Source organism: Falco biarmicus, chromosome 4, assembly GCF_023638135.1.
Source record: "Falco biarmicus isolate bFalBia1 chromosome 4, bFalBia1.pri, whole genome shotgun sequence".
Taxonomy (NCBI): domain Eukaryota; kingdom Metazoa; phylum Chordata; class Aves; order Falconiformes; family Falconidae; genus Falco; species Falco biarmicus.
The window spans coordinates 44,980,175-45,007,654 of NC_079291.1; the positions used below are offsets into that span (position 1 = coordinate 44,980,175).

Sequence of the window (27,480 nt, forward strand, 5' to 3'; positions counted from 1 at the left end):
AAGCCTTGTAACAGGGAAAAACTATGGCACATGGGGTTTGTTCTTCTGCTCTTACAGCTCTCTTCCAAAAAGGCTATGGACTGCCTTCTCTGAAACTTGATAGGATACTGAATAATCCTTCTAAAAATGTGCTAAAGGTCAAACAAATATCATGAGTTTCAGATACAGTTAAGCCCATCTTGGGGCAGGGATGTGAACTAGATAACCTTCTGAAAGCACTTCATGCCCTACTTTCTATACCTGAACTCCACAGAAATCAAAATGTAAGGTTTAATAGCCTGTAATACGCACTGGGTCAAACCAGATGCTTTTAATAGTCTCAATTCTTACAATCAAAAACCTTTGTCTTTTGAATGAGATTAATATGGCATATTAAAGAAGTGCAACTAAATGCAGTTGCAAGAATTAAGTCTATTTCAAGATAGTGTGAGACTTAATAGGACATTAAAAGCACCATTCACAGGGTCAGTTACATGTACATTTAATACTTGGACCTAAAACATACAAGATAAATAATAAAGATGGCTGGAATACTTCAGTGGCTTCTTGTTGTAAGGGCAATAAAGTGACCATTCACTGATCCCCAAAACTTTCTAACTTTCTCAAGAAAGCTTTCTTGTGAATTCTTTTTTGTTGAAATCAGAAGGACCAATCCACCCTGCAATAACAAGCAACATGGTAACTAGGGCATACAACTAGGAGAAGCACTAGGAGACTCAGCTTTTCCAAACTGCCAGCATATGCAAGGTGAGTAAACCAGTTACTGTCGTGCTATCTTTGCCTTCTTTAGGGGGAAGAGGCAAAAGGGTACAAGTGAAGGAGTTTGAAAAGGTTTAGGTTTTGCCTCAATAGAAAATTAGAGCAAATGTTGAGATGTCCATGTTTCACAGATCCACAGTTAATTTTCTAACCAACCTTCTTTAATTCCCAATCCAGAAAGAAAATTAATTCAGCAACTGACCTGACATTATGCTTAGATGCACACCACTGCCAGCCTGTTTTAGAAAGATGACTGGTGTTCTCTTTACAGTGATCTCCTGAGCGACCTGAACAGACGGCTGCAGCAGAGCGGTAAGGAGTATGGGAACCACTGCATTTCATAAACTTTGATGAAATTGTTTAGGCAAACAAGTATTACCAAGCACTGCTCCCCTCTACATTGCTTTTGTGTATCAGCTACCAGGGAGTACTTGTGTTTACTTTAATATGTAAATTCTTAGCTATTTTGAAAACAATTTTGGCCAGGTATCAACACTATTACATCTTTTTTCCAAATAAGGTATCTGAAAGAAATGGGAAGAGGTGACTTTTTCAAACCTACATTGAAATAATCCCAGTTTTAAGCTTCCTCTAAATTGGTGACTGACAAGGGTAACAAAATCTGGCCAATTATGTGCGAGTCTGGATATATTCACGGCACGGGTTACTACCACCTACTGACTTATTTGAGACCTCAGAATTTCCTTCCAGCTTGAATTAGCTCTGTAATGGAGACTGAAGACATACTTACCATTTTGTAGGAGTGGTACATTTCTAACCAGCTGATTGGTCCCATTTTTCTGCTATAAGCAATTTTAACATTATCGGGATAGCTCTGCATACTCTCATGGCATACTTTGATTTCTTGTTGCTGATCATTTTCATAGCAGGACACTTAAGTATTCTTCCAAAACTTATTTTAGGTCATACTTTAGGCCAACATATTTATGTGCAAAACACAATTTTAAATGGAAGCAAGCCAATAAAAGAAACAGCTTACTAGAATTTCAGTTGACTTTGTTAAAGGAAATTATTTTAAATTAATGTGGCTACTGAACTGTTGCCATACTTGACCTCAGAAAATATATTCCTTCTAATTTTTGCTGTGAACATTTATTTATTTAAGCTAAACTCCAGGTCTTGAATGTTGACCATAAAGAAGTCTCAGATTTCCTGCTACTATTTCGTACTCTTTTTTTTTTTTTTCTAAACAAGGGCAAACAACATATGTTTGCTGCATTAGCATTGCACTGCCAAAACATCACTCTTAAATGAAATCATCTATGTATTTTTGGTAGAATCTTAACAACTTCCACCCCTGACAGAAACAGATTTAAAACAAGGCTGTTTTGTTTTCACTGAGCAAGAGTTTGATCACTGGTTTACTAGATGGCGCTCAAAACATTTTTCCATATGCTCTTCTCAAAGAGAATCTGACTTAAATGTGGTTTACCTTCACCAGTGAATGAAGGCTTTTTTCAGCAAACATATCCCAGAGGAAGGTCAGGTCTTCCTGGCTGTCCACATGTGGCTGCAGCTGGGCTGGCAATGCAGCCAGCAGCTCGTACAGACCTATAAAATGAAAATAAAACACAAAGTGTAATCTAGAGGTGATCTCATTAATTTCTCTTAACAGTTCTGTGTAATTGGCTGCCTGGAGCATGTCATTCTAACTAAATAGGGAGTCTGGAGTATCTAGCATAACATTAACTTGTAGAACCAAAAGGAACATTTTTAGAAAATTACTAAGAAGCAAGTATTAGCAGTGTACTTTTTACCTTGTCACAGTTGTCAAACTTCTACGACCATATATATTTACACAAGGTTATGCAGAAAATTCATAAAGGTTTTGAAAAAAGGACAAAACCAGAAAAAACATACATTCCTTTGCTTAATCGTTATTCCATTTCCCTTGATGTTAGCCAAAGAGTGAAATGAGTCATGAATAGGAAAAACTTCCTTAAAAGAACAGAAACTGGATAGGGTGGTCCATTAAAAAAAGGTTCGTGGTTTCTCTAAATATTTCTTGCTAATATATTGCTTAATATTTTTTTTATCCTGTGTTCAGTAGGAATCCACAGCAAGACAAAAGGAACTGCTCTGTTTTGCAGGATTAAACCTTAAAAAACAAAACCAACACAGTTTTCTCAGACACATACACACACAGAGAAATATTTCAGTAACATTTTTTCTTTGCAGGTATTTGAGATTCTCCATAGGGTTAAAGCAATTGCTGTTCCCAGTTATTTGTGGCACACCTCACCAGCGGTCTCTGAGGGGCAGACAGTAGCACACTGTTCCACAGTAGCATACAGCATAAAAAATCCATCATGCACACAGGCCATCAAACTGCTGTCCAAGAAATGTAGCAACAGTGTTTGCAGCAGTCCTCTTTAGGGAGGTAACCTGGCATGAGTTGATATCAATTCATAGCACATGTTTAATTTTCCAGTGGGATTACTTGGGGTAAAAAGGACAAAATGCCTTTTTCTCCTGTCTGATGTCTACAAAAACACCAATAGTCTCTTGGGGTCCAAGATACACGGTCCTGTTATTATTTTTAGTCTGAGTAAGTGCCGCTGTTCATCAGAAGGACAGATTTACAAGATATGCTACGGCTAAAGAACATGGTTCTAAGTTACAGGTTACTTATTGTTATCATGCCTATTATCTCCCTTAAAATTATGATTTAGAGTATTTATTAGTAAACATAATTTCACAACCTTTCCAGGTACTACATATCCCTTTCAAAATTACATACAGCACATTTGGGATCTGATTATTTAACATTTTTGTCTTTTTACTGCCTCTCAGTAAAATATTCTGGAAAAAAAGTTCCTTCCAGATACATTCTTTTTGTAGTCCAAGCATTTTTGGTGGTTGGCATTAATTTCTCTTAGAATCTTGCTTTTATTTAAATCTGCTCTTGTTTATGCTTCAGAAATACTGTAAAAATAGAACACAACTCAAATCACTACCATTTTTCACGGACAGAAAAAGAACACTGAGCCTTGCCTAGCGAGACACAGTCAGTGGTTGAGCTGACACCCAGAGAACAGAGGTTTGAATGGGACTCCTGGCTCTGACTTTCCAGACTCAGAACTTAGCAAAAATGGTGATTTTTACCATGCTGTTTGTGCTTAAAAAATATTTTCATTTAGAAAATTTTCAAAGTTTCTTTACACTCAGCCTAATACTTCTGCGCATAGGCACTTTTGTTACTGTAAATACATTTAGCCCAGAATAACCTGAAGGTTAGGAAGTAGATTAGAAAGCTTAATGAAAGCTTAATGTAAGCTTACACTGTGGCGTAATTGCTCAGGAACAATTCGTAAGTGCCACTCAAAAGAAAGAAAATATGACATTCAGCCACTCCCTTCAAATAAGAGATATATAAGAGTAAGCTTTCTTTTCCTTGATGCATTAGATCTGCTTAAATTTCACATATAATCAGGTATAAAACTATTCTATCCTTCTAACTTGCTCCTCAGAGCTTTGGTAATTAAATACCCAGTGGAAATAATATGAAAGTTTATGTTTCCTGATGGATTAAGTATTACAGTAGTGACATAGGGTGAGACTGAATCTGCCTATAATGAGACTCAGGTTTTATGCACAGAACTCCCAGAAAAAAAATCCCACCTGCTGGCACTCCAGGACTGGCTAACCCTGCAGGTGCTTACGCACATTAAGGTTTCCACATCCAGCTCAAATATATCTGTGGCTTCACATATTCACGTAGCTCTGAACTGCCCCTTCTAGAGAAATGGGTGTCCTCATCCCTAGCGCAATACTCTGGCTTTGACAGCAATGCACCCAAGTCTCCAGGGGAAGTGGAAAAAATTCAGCAGGTGCTGACTGATTTTATTCAGTATCATGGTTGCATTTCTAGTTTTGCCCTGCTTTGGCTCTGCAGTCCAGTATTGATAGCTTTCAGCCAGAAGGAAGTCAGGATCCTGCCCTTCAGAGCAGCAGAACCCGCGGACTATGCCATGCAGCATGCTGGACACCACCACACTCCTGCTCTTCAGACAACTCTTGGAACTGAGCACTATGTAGCCAGGAATAAAAAACATCCAAGGAGTCAAATGCAAATCAAGCAGAAAGGATGACTTGGGGTATTTAGTTGGGGAGAACAGAAGACAAAGATCTAGAATTTGTCTAAAGTTTTATTTGTGTAATTCCAGATCATCTGACTCAGCTATAGCCTCCTTCCAAACAAAGTAATGGCAGCAGAAGGTGCTAGCACCGCTAAAGGTTTCCCTTTACAGAGAGAGTTTCATTTTTTCTTGTTCCTTCTGTGGTGTCCAGTACTACAGAATCAAAAATTTTCAGATGGGCATTCAGATTTTTATAGATAAAGAAAAACAGTGTATGAATCTTCCACCCCCACCACACCACTCCACACCCAACTAAAATGTCACATTTTATTTGTGTCTCAACTATATAAAGTATGTTTTTCTTCTTCATTGCAGTATGAAGAAACAGTGAAAATTGTGGCTGGCATATGATTTTACTAGCAAATGGGATTTAAAATAAGTGCTTTTGTGATATGGACAGGGACAAAATAATTTGTAAAGTTACCGTAAACTGGTAAGGAAGTTGAAACAACTACATTGGCAACTACACATTAGCCTAATTTAAACTACTGGATCTGATAACTTGTCACATCCATCTTTCCAACGCCTGAAGGGTAGTAGCTCAAATCTCTGCAGCCCTGTAAGTCGTCACTGTACAGACATGCTGCCATGAGGCAACAGAAGTAATCTGAAATTGACAGCAAAGCCTACTTCAGCCCAACCTCAAACCTCCTGCAAAACTTCTAACTAGCATCTCAGGCAGTTCTGAAAGCCAAAGCCAAAAGCCACTGAAATAAATCCAAGTTTTTTACTATTTTAGTACTGCCAGGGTATTGAAATCAGATTTTTTTTTTTCAGTCTTTTCAGTAGCAATTACAAAGACTGAAGTGATGCTATACTGAACATTTTCGATCACTTCTAAAAACAAAAATTAACTTTCCAGAAGGTCATAGCTATACCTCCTATATTCAGATGAACTCTTTCGTAAATTAAAAATGCATGTTCATGGCGTAAGCCACAGAATGAGATGTACCTCAGCACCTCAGAACTGGATGCTACTGTTGTAATCACATGGCTGCCAGGCCTTGGTTGTGTTCTTGGTCTCAGACTGATGTTTCTCTTAAAGTCCCACCTTATTGATTCATATGATATGCATGGAACTCCTATTAAAAAAAAAAGTATTTTGCAGAGGTTTTTGGGAATATGCCCACAATTAAAATAAACACAGACAAAAAAGCTTTTAAAAAATTATCAAGAAGTTGTGTTCAAAAAAAAAATCATGAAAAGCCAAAGAAAATCCTGGGTTTTTTAATGCCTAATATTGGCGAAATTGTAAATAACCTTGCAAAGAAAAAAAAAATTGCTTCTTTTTAATACACTGTTGCTATTCTTCTCAGGTTCTTGTCATTTTTTTTTAGCCTAGTTTGCCTAAATTTAACCGGCTTTTATATTTCAAAGGAATCATATACCCACTGGGATTTTCTAGTATCAAAATACTTCAGGTGTCAAAATTCAGTAAAGTAAACATCACTTACACAAGAAAAACTCATTTACTTCAATTTTAAAAAACAGTTCATTTATACAAAGGTCCCAGAAGACCTGAGCATACATAAAAAAATTAACAATGAGTTTAAACATGGAGATGTAAGACTATTTTGCAATTATAAGAGGGGAGGTAAGTCCGGTCAGTCCTACAACATGGCAGAGGTGGTGGGGGGGGGGGAACACACCAAAACCCAGTTCACAATGTAATCACCTCTGGACATTCCCAAATCATTGAAACAGAGAAGGAAACAAGGGCCCTTTCCAAACCAAACAACAGTCCCATACCAAACAAAAAGGTCACATAAACCAGTGGCAGTGATAGTCAATTCCAGACAAACAAGGAGCTCCTAGTTTTAGGTACTAGTATGCTGCTATTTATATGCATGTTATATAAATTAGGTACAGTATCTAACACTTCTGTGAACTAAGTAAAAGCCTATAGCATGTAACATCAATAAAAAGAGACAAACATTGAACACAGGAATACTATAAAACTCTTGTAAGAGTGGAAGGGGGAGGAGGTTGTTTTAAGGTGCTTAGTCTATTAAATCTGATTACCTGATTCAAGAATAAAGAAATTTAAAAGTAATAAATTAGTACTGGACATACAATACACTTTTCATGAAATTCAGTTCATCTAAGAAAAGGGCCACAGGGAATTAAAATACAATGACTAGATAACCTTGTCTACAGAAATAGTCCATATAAACTATATGCATGTAGATAATCTAAACATACATACATAATCTAAAAATGAAATTTACAACAGCTTGTCATAAACTAAGATTTTTGGACTTGTTGCAAGAGCAAGTAAGACAAAATGGCTGCAGAATAAAGCTTGCAGCATTATGCCACCTTGGACTAAGGAAATAATTTCAGGAGGAAAATCCAGCTACATTTGAAAACCCAGCACTGTCCCTCTTTAAAAAGATAACAGACACATTTCAATTTTTTCTTTTTACACACTTAAGCAGTTCCTGTCTTCAGAGCATCTTCAGCTTTTCCGTAGCCTAATTAATATGATTTAGTTTCATTCAGTCTGAAGAAGAGGGCGTATAATGATGGCAATTCAATTTAAAAAAGTGTACGCTAAATTTGTACATGTAGTAAGATTTAAGACTAAGCAGACATGGAAAGCTTTTAAATCAGAAACAACAGGACATAAAGAATTTTTCCAGTTCTAGAAAATTGCTTCCTTTGTAGTGTTATATTCTATAGAAGACTGCTTGTTCCTAGGAGGAGAATAAATGGCTAAGCAATTGATGAAAGTGTTCCCGTACTGAACCACTCACACTGCAGATTCCAGATGCTCTACATTCTTGACATCAGAATGGAAAAATTTACTGTTAGTCTAGAGAAATTTAATATCACCATTCTTGTCATATCCTTCATAGCTTCATTATTAGGACAAGTCTGTGGAAGCTATAAACTAGTGCTAAATGATAAAAAATATGGTCTCTGCGTTCCATCACTCTTGCATATTACAAGAAAACACCAACTTCGTTTTGGTTAGCATTAGGAAAGAAATGGAGACAAATGGATGTGCATTTGCTTTCATATGTTAATTAATTTCCTGAATTAGCGTTCTGAACAACGATGCCAGACTTAGAATCAAAAATTTTTACAGTAACTAAGGGATAATAAACACTAAAGAACATATATGTAAGCCCAGAACAACACTGTAAAATTTTATTGTATTAATAAAATGGGACACACCAACCTTTAAATTTTCCACTTTGTCAAAGGTAAAATAATCAGCACCATTTGGTGCCATTTATAACAAGCTGACATTTTTTCACATTTGAACTGTACTTTACAGTTCTATAAAGACTCAGACAACACTTGCTTTACACAAAAGCAAACAGCATTGCAGAAGAAACACTCGTTCTGACATCCTTGCTGCTGCACAATAAAATCAGTCACTAGCACCAAATACTGAATATTATTTGAATCTGAAGTTTGAGATCAGTATTTATGCACAGGTTCCACTAAAAACATATGCAGTACACTTATGTATTAGGATAGACATACTGCACCATCCTATCAGACTCCAGTTGTAAAAAGACCATTATGTGCTCAACTTTATGTGCCACAAATAGTTCTTTTTTATGTTCTCTTAAGTAATTCCACCGAACATATGGGCTTCCTGACACTGCAAAAAGTTAAAGACTAACAATTTTTCTTTGCAGAACCAGAGTGATTAACTCATTCCAGTATGTACCTCTTTTTAATTTTGCAGTTTAGTGTTTTTTAAAAAAGATTAATCTCAATTTTCAAAAGGTACAGGATACTGAGTAACTAGATAATCACAACATGGAAGTGCATAGCGCCTTTGGAAAAAAAAAAGTATTTGTTTTGATTTATTTGCTAATTCACAAAAAAAGTAAAATGCTGAAATCCTTATGGATAGCACAGCAACAAAAATGTCAATGTTCTATTTTTTCCTAATGAAAACAAGAATTTTGCCATAACTGTCCTCAAAGAATAAGATTACATACTAAGGGCAATACAGTCTTTTAACTTAAAAGTTGTACCCAATTTTTATTCCTACAAGCTACAGTAATTTGTTAACCCACCTTAAAACAACATTATGACAGAAAATGTTGAAAGCGAGCAATCATTTAAACCCACCACTCTTAAAAAAATTATTTCCTTCAAAATGGAAAAGTCTTTAGTTTTGGAACTTGGCTCCCAGAGCTAAAGAATCCACAGTTGTTTGAAACAGTTATTGGTCTTTTAGGATTTGTCTCAACATGTGTATTTCAGATTTAGCATACCACATACCGTTACGTTCTGATGCGAGTTAAATAGTTGATCCCTGTTTGCATTCATACAGGGCAAGGCTGTTGCTTCAGAGCTCTTGCTTGTATGGCTCATCAAAGCTGCTTCAAAATCAAAACCCCTCAAAACGTAGTTACTAGACACTGTGTCAACAAGAATACTTTGAAAGTTCATAAAATGTACTTTCATGAGTATTCAAAAGCTCCCCTATTACCTGCAAGAATAACACATACATAAAACTGATTTAAAGTGACCTATCAAGCACAAATTAATAAGCAGCTTGTAGAAAGCTCCTACAAAGATCTGACTTTTTTTTTTTTTTTTTTGTGAAAACTCTTGGCTCCTCACCTGAAGCTGCATACCATGACACCTTGAATAACCCTGATTAATTGACTGCTTCTTTGTACAGACATCAGGTCGATGAGTCTTTAGTTTTTCTATCTAGATCTTCATCAACACTAGAGGAGGCAATAGCAAGTACCTGGCAGGCAGTCTGGAAAGAACTCATTCCAGCACTAGGATGTCACTGGGCACACTCACCATGTTTAACTCTTAAGTCACAGTTTGCAAGGTTAAGAGACTTGGCACTGGGGAGAGGTGGCCAGGTATACTAAATGTGGCATTGCACACCTGCAAAAGGAGGACACTATCTCATTAAGAGAATGAATAAGGATTTCTAACAACAGAAGCCAAAACTCGTTACAACTCAGCTGTGCCTAAAACTAGCAGAACATAATTTGATTACTATGTATCTCAACCTTTTATATTGTGTCTTGAGAGTAGAAAAAAAAAAACCCTACAATCCTAGGCTGTACTGATGGCAAAACCATGCCAGTATATTATTTTGGTGTTGTGATTCACTGTATGACTGAGTTTAAAGTTTAACACTCAAAACAAGTTATGCCACTACATCAATCACTTGTATGTGCATACTGACACATACACATGATATACAAGTCTATAGAGGCATATAGGAAAGTTTAAAGAGTCAAGTACATCATCATCCTATCTTGATAATATGTTTAGAAAATCAAACTGTTCAAAATAAACTATTTAGTAGTTTATCCCTAAGATTAATATGCTGCATTGAGGCACTTTTCAGTTTTTTTAAAAATCAATGTTATTTTGAAAGCAAAATCATATTTGAACCCCTGTGTTTCACAACAGGCAACTAACAGCTAGCAGGGAAGCTTCTCACTATCTCTTGATAATGCTAGATTTCCTTCAGCTTAACAGCTGCAGGGTTTTTTTTCAATCAGCCAGTATTTGATGTGATGTTGGGCTGAGAAGCCACAGAACCTTTCACCTGACAGTAAATGCACAGAATATGTACGCTCTGCTAGCTAACGTGGACGCTGACATGGATACACGCGAGCAGTACAGCATGGCAGTCTGCTCTTGGCAAAGGACAGCTGGCATCACTGTCAACCATTTGTGTAATTAAAGCTTTTTGTTCAACACACATAGCTATACATTTAGGCCTCTGGTTAGAAACAATATAGGCTGCCATACTTTCAAATTTACCACAAAACTACACATCGCTTAAAAAAAAAAAAAAAAAAAAGGTAAAAATTATTGCAGCTGCCAGACCATTTGAATTTAAATTTCTGGCCAAGAACTGTAACACTTTTAAAGAGCTTACCATCAGTAAATATAATTACACACATTTTCTGATTCCACACTGCTGAATCAGCCTAGCATATTATAAAATATTAATGCAAAACAGAATAGTTTAGAGAAATTTCATTCTACTTTGAAGTTTTCCAACAGTCAACATAAATATGTTGATACCAAAATAAATACCCTTTCCAACACCAGCAAGTTATATTTTTAAAAAATTAAACCTGATAGCCATTAAAGCTAGCTGTATGTCTCATAGTTTCCCAAATCTTTCATATGAATGTTAGCCTAAAAGCCATTTAATGCCTCTGGCAGCTAGAGATGGGGAGAATTCAAGAATGCATGGTAAAATATTGGCTCTGTTTATTAATTCAGTATAAATTTTGCCTCTGCTAGCGTATCAGTGTTCAATAAAATTTAGCCATATCTGTGCATGTCAACATAGTGAGAAATTTTAGTAGCCTTGAAATCATGATGCAGCCAAAGGCATTTACATACTAGACTTGGCGTGGCACACCTATGCCTAAGTCGTAAGCAACAGCATGAACCAGGCGAGCACAGACTTTCCCTCTGCTCTGTTTCCACCACAGCATGTCAGCAGGGAAGCAGCAGCAGTTTGGAGCAGGAGTCAATCACCCTGCAAGCCTTTGCCCTGGCAGCCTCCGATGGAAGAGCTACCCCCAGAAATCTTTCCTTCATCACTCTCCTAAAATCCCTTTCTCTTCATCTCATAACAATGAGTCCAGCTCTTTGGCCACCATTTTATGTTATTACATTTTTTAAACAAGCTCTAAAAATAGAACTTCCCTGATTTCTATCTCCCTCATCACTCTGAAAACTGGTTTAAAAGGCTAAAATATTTAGCCACTTGAGTTTAATTTGTCCTTCTTCCCCTGAAGACTTTTCCAATGTCTCACTCTCAGCTCAGCCAACTACTCAGCTTTTTCAGGTTATTACTGTTTTATTTTTTCTCTCCACCTTTTTATCCTTTTCGTTATCAATAATTCTTAGAAAAGATTATGTTAAAACTGGCAAGCTGATAAAAATGCATTAGTAGTAAATAAGAAGACATCTATATAAAACCAGTAAAAGAAAGGACAGCATCTTTCAGTGTTCAGATGATTGCAAAGTCATCTCTGAACTTCACATTGCTTGCAGTGGTCTCACTTCACTGGGTGGTAATCCATGTGGACTATGGAGCAATCAGCATAACATTCCAAGAAAATATTTCTACCAGTATTCCGTATAACCACATCACCAGCATGCAGCTTCAGAGGTCAAGATACTTCTTAAAGAATCAGAATACACTACTAAAAATGCAGTTTGGAAAAATACCCAACCATTTAAAACAAATTTAATATATTTATTTTGTATTACTACAAAACAGAGAAGAAAACACCAAACCCAGGAATATTTTAAAGGACGTGTGAACTTACAATATGGTTAGCAATAAACTTTGGGGTTTTTAATTTAGAAAAACCTAACACATATTCAGTTTTATAGGCTTGTAATACTGAAAAAACTCCACTATCTGGCACAACATTAGCTCCTATATGCACCCAAGAAGAAACAAATGTAAGCTCTGCACTTTTTTTCTTTCTATAATTTACAATATTCAAATTCAAGAACTGCTTCTGACTTTCATTATATTTAAGCAATCTCACACAGTTTTACGTGGTGGCTAAACTTGGCCCATAAATGTGATTTTCCCGCTGACAATACATGAATCAAAAACACAAAGTCTGCTTTGCACATTCGTGCGCTAGTTTTTAAGGACAAACAGAAAAGCAGTTTTAAACTCACCAGCTGAGCAAGCTTGATACAGAGTTGAGAAGAAAGAAATCTGTAACAATTTTATGATGTTTTTCATGCTAAAACACTTTAAGCATAATGATGTCATCTCCATTCCACCAAAGTCAGCAATGAAGCTGCCGTCAACTTATGTGAAGCTGGGACTGCAAATTTAAATCTTCCTAAATATATCAGATAAGTGAATGCCAGACCTCACAGACTTGCTCTACCTGCAAGCGCAAAGTGCAAGTCTTCCTCAGTCTTTGGACTCTATTTGATGGGCCTGCACACAGAGTTTAAAAGCAGACACTTGTAACACAGAAAATATTAAAAGCCTCAGATGCAGCCTCATGCAGGAGCTCAGCCTTCCATTCAACATGGTTGCTTTAAGATAACTTTGACCTGACACTGACAGGACTATAAACCTTAAGGGAGGAGCAGGATAATGCATGTGTTATAAACAACAAGTAATATTTATTATTATCACATAAAAATAGGGTTTCTGTATGGTTAACGGAGAGTAGAAGAGAAAGAAGCATGTGCACATATAAGCCTTTCCCCTCCGTCTTAAAGTTAAGAAGCCAGATCAGATTGGTAAGGTACAAGACTAATTTCAATGTTGCTTGATGAATCTAAATGAAAACAAATATTTTAAACAAAAGATTGCAAATATTGTAGCCATGCTTTTGATTTATCACCATTTAAGGTCTGGCAAATGCCTCAAAACAGACTTAAGAGGTACAGTCTGTGTTCAGAAGAATATACAGGTTAAAACATGGCATAACAAAAGCACGTACGGTAACATCTCTAATAAAGTCTGTTGACAAAGTAAAAGCAATGTAAAATTAACACGAGTAAGTCAACATTTAGTCCGATCAAACGTGGCTCATCATGGACACTATCCTGCTTTTGACAGTGGCCTGATGCCTAAGACTACATTAAAAAAAAAAAAAAAAATAATCATCAATGCTTCCATACTAGTGTCTGAGTTTCCAGTAGTCCATGACTTGGCAACTTCTCGATATTCACAGATGATACATTTCTATTTACTAGTCCTCAATGAATTCTTTCACTCATTTTTAAATCCAGGTTTACTTTTACTTCACTGGGATATAACAGACACAAAAATAAGCTAGGCTGGAGTTTTGTTTGAATGCGTTACTAAAACAGACTCTTAGCAGACAGGCTAAATGAAGCAGTGTTGCTACCCTAAAGGTGCATCTTTCTTAGGCCCCCAATAAGTGACTTGCTAATTCCACAGCATCCCAGATAGTCCTCTCATGGACTAGAGCAGTTTCAAATCAATGCATGTCACTACACCAGTTTATCCTGTCAGGGCAGGAGGAGAATTGGTCTATCCACCAAGGAACAACAGAGGTAAGAAAATCCATATTTTTTGTGTGTTTCTCTCTCTTTTTTTTTTAATCCGAGAGTACTAGAACAAAAACAGTACTCTGATTAGAAACCACCTGTATCATAACCAGAACAGAAAGCACCGTTTCATGTAATCATTCAAAAAATACTTAAAATACCTATCATCGTCATCAGGAAATACCATAAAGAAAGTGGATATAATTTTCTTCTCTTTCAAAAATGTAATTCTTTTATTTAAAGAAACAATTTGCAACTTGCAGCAGAAAACAAATTGGATTTAACAAACAGTATTATTTAAAAGGAAGACATTAGTGGTGCGTAGATTTTGCTATATATTTCCTGGGACAGTGAAGATAGTTGAGCTTTATCACACACCATAATTATTAAAGGTGTATTTGGAGCATCATATGCATTAAATAGCATAGTAAAACATGGTTTTATAGACATTTTGTCACATATTTAGATTTAAAACACTCCCACTTTTTGGAGCCCTTTTCTTTATTCAGAGAGTACACCTGTGACAAATACTTCTGGAGATATTAACTTCCTTTAAACAACGAAACAAGCAAAATTGTTAGCATCAGGTAGCAGTCATCACACATCCCACTGCTGTTCATCTCAACAGGTTCTTGAGTCTTCTGAAACGCCAGAAGGCATCTGGCCAAGTAATAAAAAAAAAAACTTAAAAACAAAAAAAGAGAAAGGTGTGTTTTGGAAAGACACAAAATTTTGTGTGATAAAGAAAGCAAAGATCCAGAATGGACCCAAATCTTCCAAAATTCAGCTTTAGCATACTAAACAGCTTCAACTGCACTTACTTCCATGGGGGAAGGGGGAGAAAAGAAAGGCACGTAGAGTTAGAGCTTGGGGAGATGATAGTCAAATATGTTAAACACAGGAAGAGGGAGATATGAAAAGCAAATAAAAACAAACAAACCCCTCCCTCCCTATGGTAATAAACACACACACATACACAACTCTGAAGAGTAATCTTTTCATCTAAGAAATTTTACATGGCCCTGAGATGTAGGAGAAAAAAAAAACATCACTGTACAGTCTATTTAAAATAAGAATCAAATGCAGTTCCTTATATATGTATTTTTTTGATTCCTGACTTGACATCTCCCTCTTCTGTTTTCAAGATCCTCCTATTACTACATAAAGCTGTGTGATCTAGAATAGCAAGGTATGTGATCTAGAATAAGCAGCACAGGGGTGGAAAGCAGGGATCTTTGTATTGTAACCTCAGCCAGATCATCTATTTACCGAACACCATCAAACAAAAATACTAACTTTAGTTGTCCTTAGAACAAGAATAAAAATACTGTCAGACAGAGCGTAACAGCAAGATAAGATTTAACCTCTGAATATAGCCTAATATTGCAACAGAGAAGGTGAATACTGTGGAAAGCTGCACATCTGCACTCCCGCTGCCTGTAGTCAGTGATAGGAACTGGACTCTTGACGTGGAAGGCGAGGGAAGGAAGAAAACTTGAGACAATATTTTTCTTCTCCTAATTTGTTAAAGAAGTGTCAAAACTAAATAGTCTGTGTTCAGAAATAACTCCACTGATAACTGTAACTCACAGAGGGGATAGTCTAGACTGCTGCAAATGTTAAGGCATGTATGATATCATCTTCTTCCTCCACACACCCCACCCCCCCTTTTTTTTTCAAGTTAACATTGTAGAAACAATGCTCAGAGGTGAATCCAAATTCTTCAGATCCATATATAATATCTGTTTGGAGTTGTCCTTTTTTGGCGTTTGGGGGTGGAGGGGAAGAAGGTGGTGGTGGGACTTGTAAAAATTAATTTTACCTGTAGTGTTTCATATATCTAAATTAACTTCAGAGAGAAAAGGTTACGTTTAAAGTCTGAAATTAAGCATCTGTTGAGACTGTAATTAATTATCTTATTTGATGATTTCTTGAAATAGAGACCGTAGACTTAACAAATAAGATCTGGAGGAAACATGCAGTCCTCCTTGGCTTGCGTACCTGTGTCACTTCCAGATCCAGTTGATAACGCTGGCATGATTTAGTCTGCAGAGTATCACACAGGAACGTCAGACTAGGGCTCTGCAGCCAGAAGGCAGAAGTTAATTTCAGTTTAACTGCTTGCAGCCAAGTTGTCTTTGAAGATTTATGCTATCCCCCAGTTTCTCCTAGAAAGAACAGAAACAGAATTTTGCAATTAAGAATGCTGTTTTGAGACTCTTAAATCAAAACCTTATTTTGTGATAAAGATTGGATTTGGTTAGCTGCAGTTATTTACAAAGTGCTTTGCATTTATTTATGATTGTTAAGATTTTCCCCCAAGTGAAAAAAGTTTTGCTTTCTTCAGTCTAGCCTATATTCCCATTCTGCTGTAAAAATAATTAACACATTTCTCTCATGTTAATTATACTCTAACTCTAGTGTGTCAGGTATTTTGGAAATAAAGTCTAGTGTTATTTTAATAAAACAGTTAATAATATAAATCACTCACATTTTGCTACTACTTATCCCAGAAAAAAATTTTTTGCTTACTAGCATGGTTATTTATTCAGAGTTTCTACTTAACCTCCTTTCAATTGTTTTCAGTTCATTTAGGATCTGACATGCAATTTGTATCCGTAATCTGGAAATATAATCCAAATTTTAACTGAAGTTGTAAAAAGCAGGACTGGTGCAAAGACTTTTCAAAGGTAAACAGCAGTTTTGATTCACAGAGTTGACGGAACCATTATCATGCAGAGAGATCCTTTTAAATCCTGACTACTCTGTGATTGTGTGATTCTGTGATTTTTTCTGTAATTCATTACTACAAAGCCAGTATTTTTTAAGACATATTTATTAATAATTGCATAGGCCCACTGATACTAAATTTTGGGTCTCTCTTTTAACCATTTCTTGAGGAAAATTCAGAGCAAATGTAACAAAATTAAAAAACAATTTCAAATATAAGTGAAAGTATTTAGATTCAAGCACATTAAAACATGAAACTGGAACACAAACTTGTGAAAAGAAATTCAGAGTTAAGACTGGAAATGTTTACTAATAGCAGGGCAGAGGCTGGTGTGTTTACAGGGAGAAGGAAAGGAGAGGGGGAAGTAGAGGTTACCAGAAAACAAGGGTTTTCTCCAGATTTCAGTACACCAAAAGGATCCTTGAAGAAAGTAAGTAGCAGAGTTCTGATTTAGCATAAGAAAATAAACAAACAGAAGAGCATTTTGCTGCTGGTGGTTTGTTTTTCGTTGGTTTGTTGGGTTTTTTTCAACACATTCATATTAATCAGAATGACTTTTTAAGTCATCTTGGCTCTGAAAGCGCATATTTTGGACACATTTGCTCTTGGCAACAGTCTTGTGGAAGAGTAATATACAGGTGCTGTAAACACCGTATGCTGTTCAAAATTTGTTTTTCACAAAAAAAAAAAAACCTAACCAAACAAAAACCAAAAACCCAAACCCCACATTGCTAAAAGTATTGCAACATATTAAGGGCCATCCACAAGATTTTGTTTAGTAAGTTTTAAATCAATTGTTAGATACAAGCTAGTTGTTAATTCATCCCTAGGCATAAGCCTATAGTTTAAATAGTCTGGCAACTTTTTAAAGTTGAGTGTTTTTTTTTTTCTTCTCCTAAGCGTTTACCCAAAGAAAGATTCAGCATGTCAGCTTTCAAACTCCAGTAAATCTGGTTTTCTGTTTTGGTTTTTTTTTTTTTTTTTTTTTTTTTTTCTTTAAGGCGGTAAGTACTGCACAAGTTACAGCCCCGGATAACTTCTATGATGAAAAGGGCTGAATAAAACTTAAAAACCTATCTATTAAGATTGTTTTAGGGTTTTGGAGGTTTTTCAGTTACAGAAGTTTGTGGTGAAGAAAAAAAGTAACTTCTTACTTAAAAAACATCAGCTTCCAAATAAATATATTTACATTCATCAAATCAGCACAAAGTCCCTTAGCTTAAAATTTAAAATAGAGATCGGGAAATTAAGCATTTCAGAGTTTTCACATCTTATAATGACAATGTTGTAAAACATCTATATGCAAAGCTAGCCAGGGTGCAGATTTAAAAAATGAAAAAAGAAAAAAAAAAAAAAGACATCATAGCCAAGGACACACTGTACCAATTAAGAGGAAACATATTCACTTTCCATTAATTCTTCTTGTTTTCTTTTTAACACATACAAGTACCATAAAGGAGAAGTCATGTTCTAAGCTCACTTACAGTCCCCAGCATGAGCACACCACTACAGCCATACAAAGGGTGGAGGCATTTTTAGTTTTCACGCATATAAGAAACCAGTTAAAACAAAACAATTTACTATTAATGGTTTGATTTTTATGCAACTTAAAGTACTTTCATCGATTAAAAAAACCCAAAACACACACATGCAAAGCATTCTCGTTATACCTGCATTATTATTAATCAGAAATTCAGGTTCCTTGAAAAAGTTCATTGCGAAACGTAGTCTTGTAATCTACATACACATCATGTATTTTAACTCAATCATTTTCCTTATTTTTCTTTATTTCACAGTAAGTCATTCAATATAAAAAAAATCAAGCTCCTTATTATTTAAGAAACATATACGGCATAAAGTTATTCCCCCCAGATCCTAAATATATATTAATGAAAAATAAATGACCTGATGAAATCCTTACCAGTAAAATGCTTAATATTTTGCTGGAATGGAACGGGGACTTTTTTTTTTTTTTCTAACTTGCAAATTAAGCTACATTTTTGCAGTGATGATGTTATTTTCTTTGGCTCGCTTTATTTAAAATGCTTTGGAAGTTTTTGCCGGAGCCCAGCCATAGGCATTGCTGACTGCTGTATGGAATCGATTTGCCGCAACACAGAAATACCAGCTGTTACAGTATGTCCTGAGAGGGATTACCGAATATTCTTAAATTGAAGTTCAATCCATCTTTCCATAAAAATTAGAAGCCAACGCCAGGAACGTAACAGCAGTATCAAGTGCACCTGAGGCATTTACAATACCCAGCAGGACTGTTACAACCAGCCTTTAAAAAGGGCTTATTTTTGAAATTTCATTATTCCAGTTGTACCTTGCTTCTATATATCACACTGTATCGGGTTTTGCTGGCACCCGCCGTGTGGAAACAGCGGCGGACGTGCGGCCCCGCGATACGCGCCGAGCCCCGGCGGGCCCCGAGCGCCGCCGCGCCGCGCCTGCCCCCTAGCGGCCACGGGGCCCGCAGCGCCCACCGGCCCGGCGGCAGCGGCACCGCGCCTCGGCCCGACTACGCCAAGTACTTCGACTCCCAGTTATTTAAACTTTAAAATTAATCATTGGTGAAAGGGGAATAACAGGTTACCAAGTTTTAACCGTTTCCGCCGGTATTTCCTCGCGTGATGAGAGACATTTGTATTTCTAGGGCTTTCCCGTCGAAGGACCAATATAAAAACCCAAAACAAGCAACCAGCCCCCAAGCTGTCTGTAGAAGGCCCAGGAATGTTTCCGTGCCCACCTTTTGATAACCCCTGCACGCTACACAAACACAGTCATCAAGCCAGACACTGTGCTAGTTAGCTTCACCGCCAGGTTCATCAAGGTGACGTAAGTTATCACGGTGCCAGATCCCCCCCATTACAAATAGCAAGGAGCAGGGCAGAAGTCTCCTGGGAACAACTGCCAAAACTGCAAAATCCTAGAATTACAGCTCTCCAAGGGAACCATTTTCCTGCATATCCCACAAATGAGAGAGGCCCCTTACCAAGGGATGCGGGGATAAATCTCGTTCCCAATCACCCATGTTGTCAGTTGAGGACTAGTAACGATGTACAGAGGCAGTCAGGTAAAACAAGAGGGTGGGAGGCAGCTGAAGAGTGCCAAGAAGAACAGCATTCCAAGTAATTTTAGCTATAGTAGCTTCTTTCTAGCATCCTCTGTTGCTTTTGAATGGAAGTGACTCCATTAGTCATGCAAGCGTTTTATTTCAGTCAAGTTCATTTTTCTACAAAAGATGAGGTAGGAAAGCTGATTCAAATTTGTATTTATGGCAAGCACCATGCATTTGGAGACAGCACACATGGATTCTTGGTTCTACCTTTGACTCCCCATCCAAACCTCAATAAAACTGCACAACATTTATTTCTGAAAGGTTATTTTACAAGTTACTCAGTATTTTTGGCACTTTAATGAATACAAATTGATTTTCTTCATATTTAAAAAGCAGGCTGAAGACTTCCGACTGATTTAAAACAAGTAAAAACATAAAAAGTATGAACCTATCAATGTTACAAATCGTGGGGGGGGACGGGGGGACGACACACGACACAACATGACAACCAATAACATGTAAACCCAGGTTGTTTAATTCAAGAAACATTCAACCTGTTTTTCTAAAGGATGCTAAAGTTATGAAGATTGTAACCTTGATTCCCACAACTAAACGGGCATGCCTGCAAATGGTATTTGAACTACCAGATAGAGATTTCATGTGGAGACAGGAAATTTGACAGCCATTCAGTCTTGTATTCATCACGGGGCCTCAAGTAATTGAATGATTAGGGACATGAACACAAGTCTCCAAAACCTAGTCAGCACAGGAAATTGCCAAAGGAGGTTTTCTAGACTGGGAGAAGCAAAAGTGTTTTGGTAGATGAAATCTGAATTTAAAATGGCAGTCTACTCTTTTGGAAGTTGTAATGTAATGAGATCTTATTGAATCCTTAAACTTCCTGAGGAAGTTCCCACCTCCTCAATCACAGGGTCTCCGACAGGCTACTGGAACCTCCTTGCGGCTCCTGACTGGCTTCCAAAGCTGGTCAGCCACCCCTACAGGCTGTACATGCACATTGTCAACGGGAACCTTCAAAAAAATCTTGAACTGGAATTACTGCGTAGAGGAGACAAGGTGCACAAACATGATGGGACTTCAAAGGCTCTGCAGAAGCAGGCAGCTACGTCTGACTCATTTGGCTGTGGGTATAATGGAAATGAAAAGAATGGCAAAAAACAGCAAAACACTCTGGGTGGGTATAGAGTCCAACAAAAGAAAAAAAAAAAAAGGAATATCTATGGCAACTACCACATGTTAGTAACTAATACACCAACATAGAGAAGACGGACTCTCCCAAATTGAAATCAAAAGCAGCTGCCTTCACTAACTTTCTCCTGGTCTTGCCATCATATCAATCTTCAGGCATCAGAAGAATTTAAGGCTTCTGCATATTTTTTCTGTATAATGTTCTATCAGTGTTACCCCTTTTGCTTAACTTACACCACAGGGATGTTAGAAACAACCTCACTTCATTAAAAGGCTTTGAGAATAACAGATGAGAATTTAGACACTTTTAATCATCCATTGATAATGTATAAGCACTTGACATATAAACTTACACATTTGCGGGGACATTTTTAACAAATATACAGTTTGGAAAACCCATAGCTCTGAACTCATTGTATCTTGTAGGGTGCCTTGTACCTCCATGGCTCAAATTTAACTGTGAAGACCCAATGCATCAGAAAAGACATCTCTCTAGTTTCTACTTAACAGAAATTTTTTATAAATCGACAAAAAAGGTTATCTAAATGATAAAACTAACAACTAGCAATAAAACAAGAGAGTATTGAAGAAGCCAAGTACTGACAAACAAAACTACGGTGGTTACTAATCTCAGTGTTCACTCGTCTGGGGTGGTTATGTCCGAGAGTGCTCAGGTCTCACTACAATGAGAAGTTTGATCAACACCAGAACAAAGCAAGGCTGATTTCTAGTGGCCTTCCTGACTGTTGTGCCTAGGCTACATGTTTGGGCCTTCATAATTCCATTCTCTTCCTCTTCAAGGATTAGCTCCCACGAAACCCTTCCCTCACTGGATCATTAAGAGAAGACACACAACTCCAATCACTACCTGCCCACCCATTTCCAAAAACATGCCAGAAACTCATATATTGAGATCTTTTCTCTTCTGTCATGTTTGACTGCATTTGTTCAAAAAGCTCAGAAGACAGGCAGGAGAGGGAAAAAGTCAGCACAAGCATAAGATTTGCTTCCTTCAGAACCTGAGCAATAACTCCTCTTGAAGAGCTTAATCCTGTGTCAACTGGAAAAATCTCACTTCTGTAGACACTCCAATAGCAACACTGAAATTGATACCCTAATTTTCTTCTTCCAGACTGTTTTCCCCCCCATGATATTCCTTCACCCAGATGGGGACCACAACACAAAACCTGTTTATCTACATAACACCTTTATCTGAACCCTCTTTAAATACAACTGTAAAGTACATTATTTCAATGAGTCAATCTAATGTAGAACTAAAAATGAAACAAAACATGGGATTTACTAAAATATAAAATATCTTGTAGGCAATACAGATTTAATTTATATATTAATTATGATCTATTGTACATTAAAAGTTTTAGACAGATCCTTGCTGCATTAAAACATAACTGTGCTACAAATGAAATACGTTCAGTAAGCAGCAATAGTGCAACAGCAGCAAGACTGAGTGCAACCTGCACCTTCCCTGTCTTTAACACAAAAATCCCTACATGAGCTCTGTCCAGACTCAGATTTTAAATGTCAGTGCTGGAACTGAGCACATTCCTTCAAATGCATGAAAACATTCTTTTACATACATTGCTAAAACTACCACTTTAATTTAAAACAGCATCACTGTAGTTGATGTCAGATACCCTTAGATCCAATTTTCTGCAAGTAAAATGTACCAACTGACAGAATAATATTAGTTTAATAAACCAGTTTAATAAAGCTATTCATTAAAATGTGACATAAACTGTGTCACAGATCAAAGGTTGCTCTTTTGGTTTGAGTTACTGGTTGGGGCACATTTTTAACACTTTTCCCCTAGCGGCAAACCATTCTTTTTCTTGGAAAATACCTGTCAGCAGGTACCACAGCCTCTACATTAATTACCTGCACAAATAGTTTTGTCCTGGCATCGTTTCTTGACAGTCTGTTTGAAAAATTTAACTAAGCACAGTAAATAATAAACCTTACTGGCCCCCCAAAGTACTGGAAAAAATCGACAACTTTAACATTTTCTATAAGTGAGAAAGTACAGCAAAACCTGCTGCAATGATCACCTCAGTGCTCCCTAACAATTACACATACTTTGCACCAAAGGGCTCTACAACTCTAATTTTAGGAATATACTCCGTATTTTAATAGTATTATAATGCAGTTTGATCCCTCATCTACAAAAGCAGATGGAAAATCTCTGATATAAATAAAACCAGGATTAAGGCCATGCTTAATAAAATAGTAAATGTTTAATTGATGTATTTAAATAGTGTGGCCAAGTATTTGTGCCAACAATGTAATTTACTTCATAGTGCTGTGGCTCAACAAAAAATGCATGCATCAACTGAGGTCATCCTCAGAAATATATATATTCAAATACTGTTACTTCAAAGTCAAAACATCCCCTACAATGTTATTTTTTCAACTCAAAATTTTGTACTCCTCTAGAGCCAAATAAGGGACAGGTATTTTACAATGCTTCCGTATTTTATTACGGAAGCTTTGACCATCCCTTCTCTTCCAGATTAACTAATCTTCTGAACACTTCTCCTTTGTTCAGCATAATGTTCCATAATCCACTTCTGTCAAAATATGATTTACTTTTTAGATAGAGAAGATGGATAAAGGGAAGAGACAAATGAATGAATAATTTAAAAAATATGTATTTTTTTTTCGAGAGCAAAAGCAGAATAAACCTCACTTTAATATGAGCAATCTGAGAAGTATATGCCTTTAGGTCAATTTTGGAAAAATTTTTGATTCATTAAGTGGTAATTTATTAGTTTCATCTTGAGTGTAAGTAACAAAAAACTTCCTTATGTGTACACATGCACAGTAAAAACAAAGTACTACATATGGACAGAGAGCTAGTTAGAGAAAATATGTGTGTTTGATTTCCAGAAGTTTACAAGCTCTTTGAGCCAAATTTCTTTGGGATGCTAAGCTTGTGGAAGAAAACACAGGTGAAGCTGAATAGCCAGGCAATGACACATTCCAGAGCCTCTGCACTGCTGGTACATCAAGAACACCAGACACCCTTTGCAGCCTTCTGTTCCTCCATGGAAGCTCCCTGTGGCCGTTCGTTCTTCACCCTTCAGTCCTGCAATTCCATCTAACTCCCAAATGCCACTGCAAAGCTCTCCTCCATCACACCCTTCCCTCCTCCTCTTCCTCTTTGGCAAGCTCTGGGAGCGCCACCGCATTGATCCCATGGTGTGATCTGTCACCCAGGACACACTTCCTTCTGGTTTTATTTTAGTTATCTTCATTTACTCCATTTCCCTTTTTCTAGGAGCGAAGCCCCCTCCTCTCAGACCTTACTGTCCCAATTCCACCTTGCAGTTTCTTGCTTCACATCATATCCATCTTACCCCTTCCCTGGGTGACACTGCTATGTACTCACTGTTCTTGTCATAAATTCATGATCCTCCACTAACAGAACTTTTACCCCTCTCTTTACAAACATCCCCACCTCCTGATACTTTGCTTTTACTTTCCTTACAGTTTTCACTTTTTCCTGTCTCCATTTCCACTCCTGTCCCGCCACTGCCCCAGCCCTAATGTCCCTCTCTATTTTTCAGACTATTACTTTCCAAACCCAGATTGACTTCCCAAATCTATTGACCAGCAAGTCCCTGCTTTACAGCCCTCCAAATATCTCTTTTAAAGTTCCTCCCTTTCTTCTAGAACACGGATTAGCCTAGTTCACCCAGGCAAGAAACTTTGTTCATGACACATGCAAGCAACTGCAGATAGGAACAGATCAAATGTGGAGATTTTTCTGTCCGCAGCTCTGCACCATCTCCAGGCTGGAACCACCCTCAGAGCAGGACTTTCCCTGTGTTCCGAGTTACATATAATCAACACTCAGTAACATCTGGAATACTCCCTAAAAATTTTGGAACCAATTATACATATACTTTCCAAAGTTATACATTGTAATTCAGAAGAGATACAGTTTGAGTTAATCTTTATTACAATAATTTACGCTTGATTTATCCTATGAGTAAAGTCGCCCTGCACATTTTAGTTATGTACAAATTTAATTAGCAGAAAATAGATCAATTAGAATTAATTGTAAGTTGTCTTGCCAACCTATATAGCTTAAGTTACATTCCCACTGCAATCAGAGTACTAGCCTCTGAGATTCAATTCATATTTTCAACTTTAAAAGCCACTTAATTAAAATCTGAGATACTGATGGATGAAGAAGAGTAGGACTCAAAGCAAAGAGAAAACCGTATGTCAAATTCACACTGCAGTCAAGACAAGCTCTCAGATTTCACTTCATTTGGCCAAAAAAACCCATATTCAATCTCTATGAAGAAAATAACTTAAAATTATAAAAGGTCAATAAACACAAATGGTAACAGAACTGCACTTGGCAGTGTTACATACATGAAGAACTTTTTCTGTTTTTCTTGTTCAACTCGCAGCTTAATACATTACTTTATGTCTTAATGTATACCAGGAAAACACAGGATATGCAAAGAGTCCAAGTTAATGTTGCTGTTGGAAACCTAATGTTTGCATTTCCTGGATTTTGCAATTTTAACTAGGTGAACAATACTGCATTGATTCTATTTTGGCATTTGCTACAAATACCAAAGTATTTTTTCTTATTTTGCCTGAAACTGTATAAATCAGAGCTAAACAGTTTGATAGTGAACCTCTGTTGTTGGGTTTTTATTCATAATGGCCTCTCCAACTTACGTATCTTGCACTTTATTAGGTAATGACAAAGGCGATGCTATACAAATCAGTAAGCATACCTGCTCCAGAAAATGTAGTTAAATAAAAGCACAGAAACATTTAAAAAATCTGGTGCTTTGAAAATAAAATATTGTGAACACATAAATTTTGATAAAGCAATGGAAAAATATGCTACAGTAAAAGTGTTTCTTTGAAATGGTGCCACTGCAGAATCCCTAATAGCACTGGAGCAGTTAAAACAGGAATGTGCGCTGTTTCTGTACATGTCATATATTCCCTTATGCTCCTATGAGAGGGTGTAACCAGCAGCAGTTCAATCCTCCCTCTGAATTCAAAAGCTAAAATACCTAGGAATTCTGAAAAATAGATGGATGGCAGGTAACTGAACTCAGTTAAGTGCAGCTACTTGAGGAACCACATGTATTGTACAAAAATTATACCCACTGCACAATAACTGGTCTCTTCATGTATATATTGATGTGTGTTCCTTGCATTAGTATCCTTGAGAAGGTGAGTAACTGAATGGTGGCCAGGGCTCATCTGGGACTTTCGGCTGCTATTTTGACAGGTGATTTAAAGGCACAACACTGATAGAGGTCAGTTCAATATTTATGTTTTATCATCCTACATTCTCAGAACTAAGAAATAAATTAGTCTTTTGTGGGTTTTTTGTTTGTGGGAGTTTTATGGGGGTTTTTAGTGGTTCTGTTTTGGTTTGTTTTCTGTTGTGTTTTGGGTTTTGTTTTGGTTGGGGGTTTTTTTGTTTGTTTGTTTTTTTTTAACAGCTGAGGCAAGAGATCTGTCCTCAATGCCACCTTTTCCAGCCAGGCGCCTACCTTTGGGAATGATGTTGCATGTAAGACTCATGAAAGTATCGTGTAGATACTTAAATTTCATGGCCTATGAAATTTAAGTATCTACAGATGTATATAACATTTCTCTGACAATTTGCAACACTGAAGAGGCTATGAAAGGAGAATGAGTAAACACAAACAGCAAGGAAGCCTCCTCTCTCCCACCACTCCATAGATGGATGGGAGGGGAGAAAAGGGGTCGCAATACGTATATCAACTGTAAAACCCTTTCATCATTCTTAAAAGACCCCACTTCTCCTCCTTTCTAGATGTATGATGATTTATAGGGCTTTGTACCAAGTGGCCATAAAGGACTCGCATTACTACTAAAAGTTGTGAAAAGCTCAGGTGGGACTTAAATGAAGAGATCATACTGGAATTGCAACTTACACCTACATTAACCATCGCTGTCGTGACCACGCCGGCAATACCACACTGACAGAGAGGACATCTGCTGTCCATGACGGTACAGAACAAGGCTATAGAAACATAAATATTGTACTCACAGCAGAATCCAACTGGGCATCTGAGAGCTGAAAAAAATTTTACCATGATTGCCAAGATACCAGAAAAACATTTATGCAGGTAAGTATTCAATATAAGATTGGGTTTTTTTAGTGGGATGAATTGAGAACGTTCCCATGAACTTTCAATTCAAAGCGCTCGAAGCCAGAAGAGGGAGCTCCTGCCCTTCTCGGATAAGTCATGGTCAGATCTCGCCTTTAGTAATCACAAAGCAGCCCTTCAACTCATGCCACACACAGGTCTGCATCTGGCTGCTTAAAGAGCAAATATACAGGAAGAATCTAATACGAAACCTTAAGATATATAATGCTTTACTTCTACATGACTGATACACATAAACCCCAGTTAAAATTAGTTTTATTTCCCCGCCTCATAAGTGATCATTTTCACATTACCTAACCATAACTGAGCTGAAATAATTGTCTGCAAACTATT

At 37.0% G+C, this 27,480-nt stretch overlaps 1 protein-coding gene across 3 annotated transcripts in view; it reads right to left on the reverse strand.

Annotated features, from left to right (window-relative positions):
• Positions 1-27,480, reverse strand: part of MPP7 (MAGUK p55 scaffold protein 7) — a 157,636-nt gene that overhangs the window by 98,602 nt on the left and 31,554 nt on the right. For all 3 annotated transcript variants that reach the window (XM_056336003.1, XM_056336001.1, XM_056336002.1), the window contains 2 exons: positions 15,948-16,114; positions 2,213-2,331 (listed from right to left, as the gene is read on the reverse strand). In XM_056336003.1, the coding sequence (XP_056191978.1) occupies positions 2,213-2,331; positions 15,948-15,984 (156 nt within the window). In that variant the 5' untranslated portion in view covers positions 15,985-16,114. The remainder of the gene's footprint in view (positions 1-2,212; positions 2,332-15,947; positions 16,115-27,480) is intronic.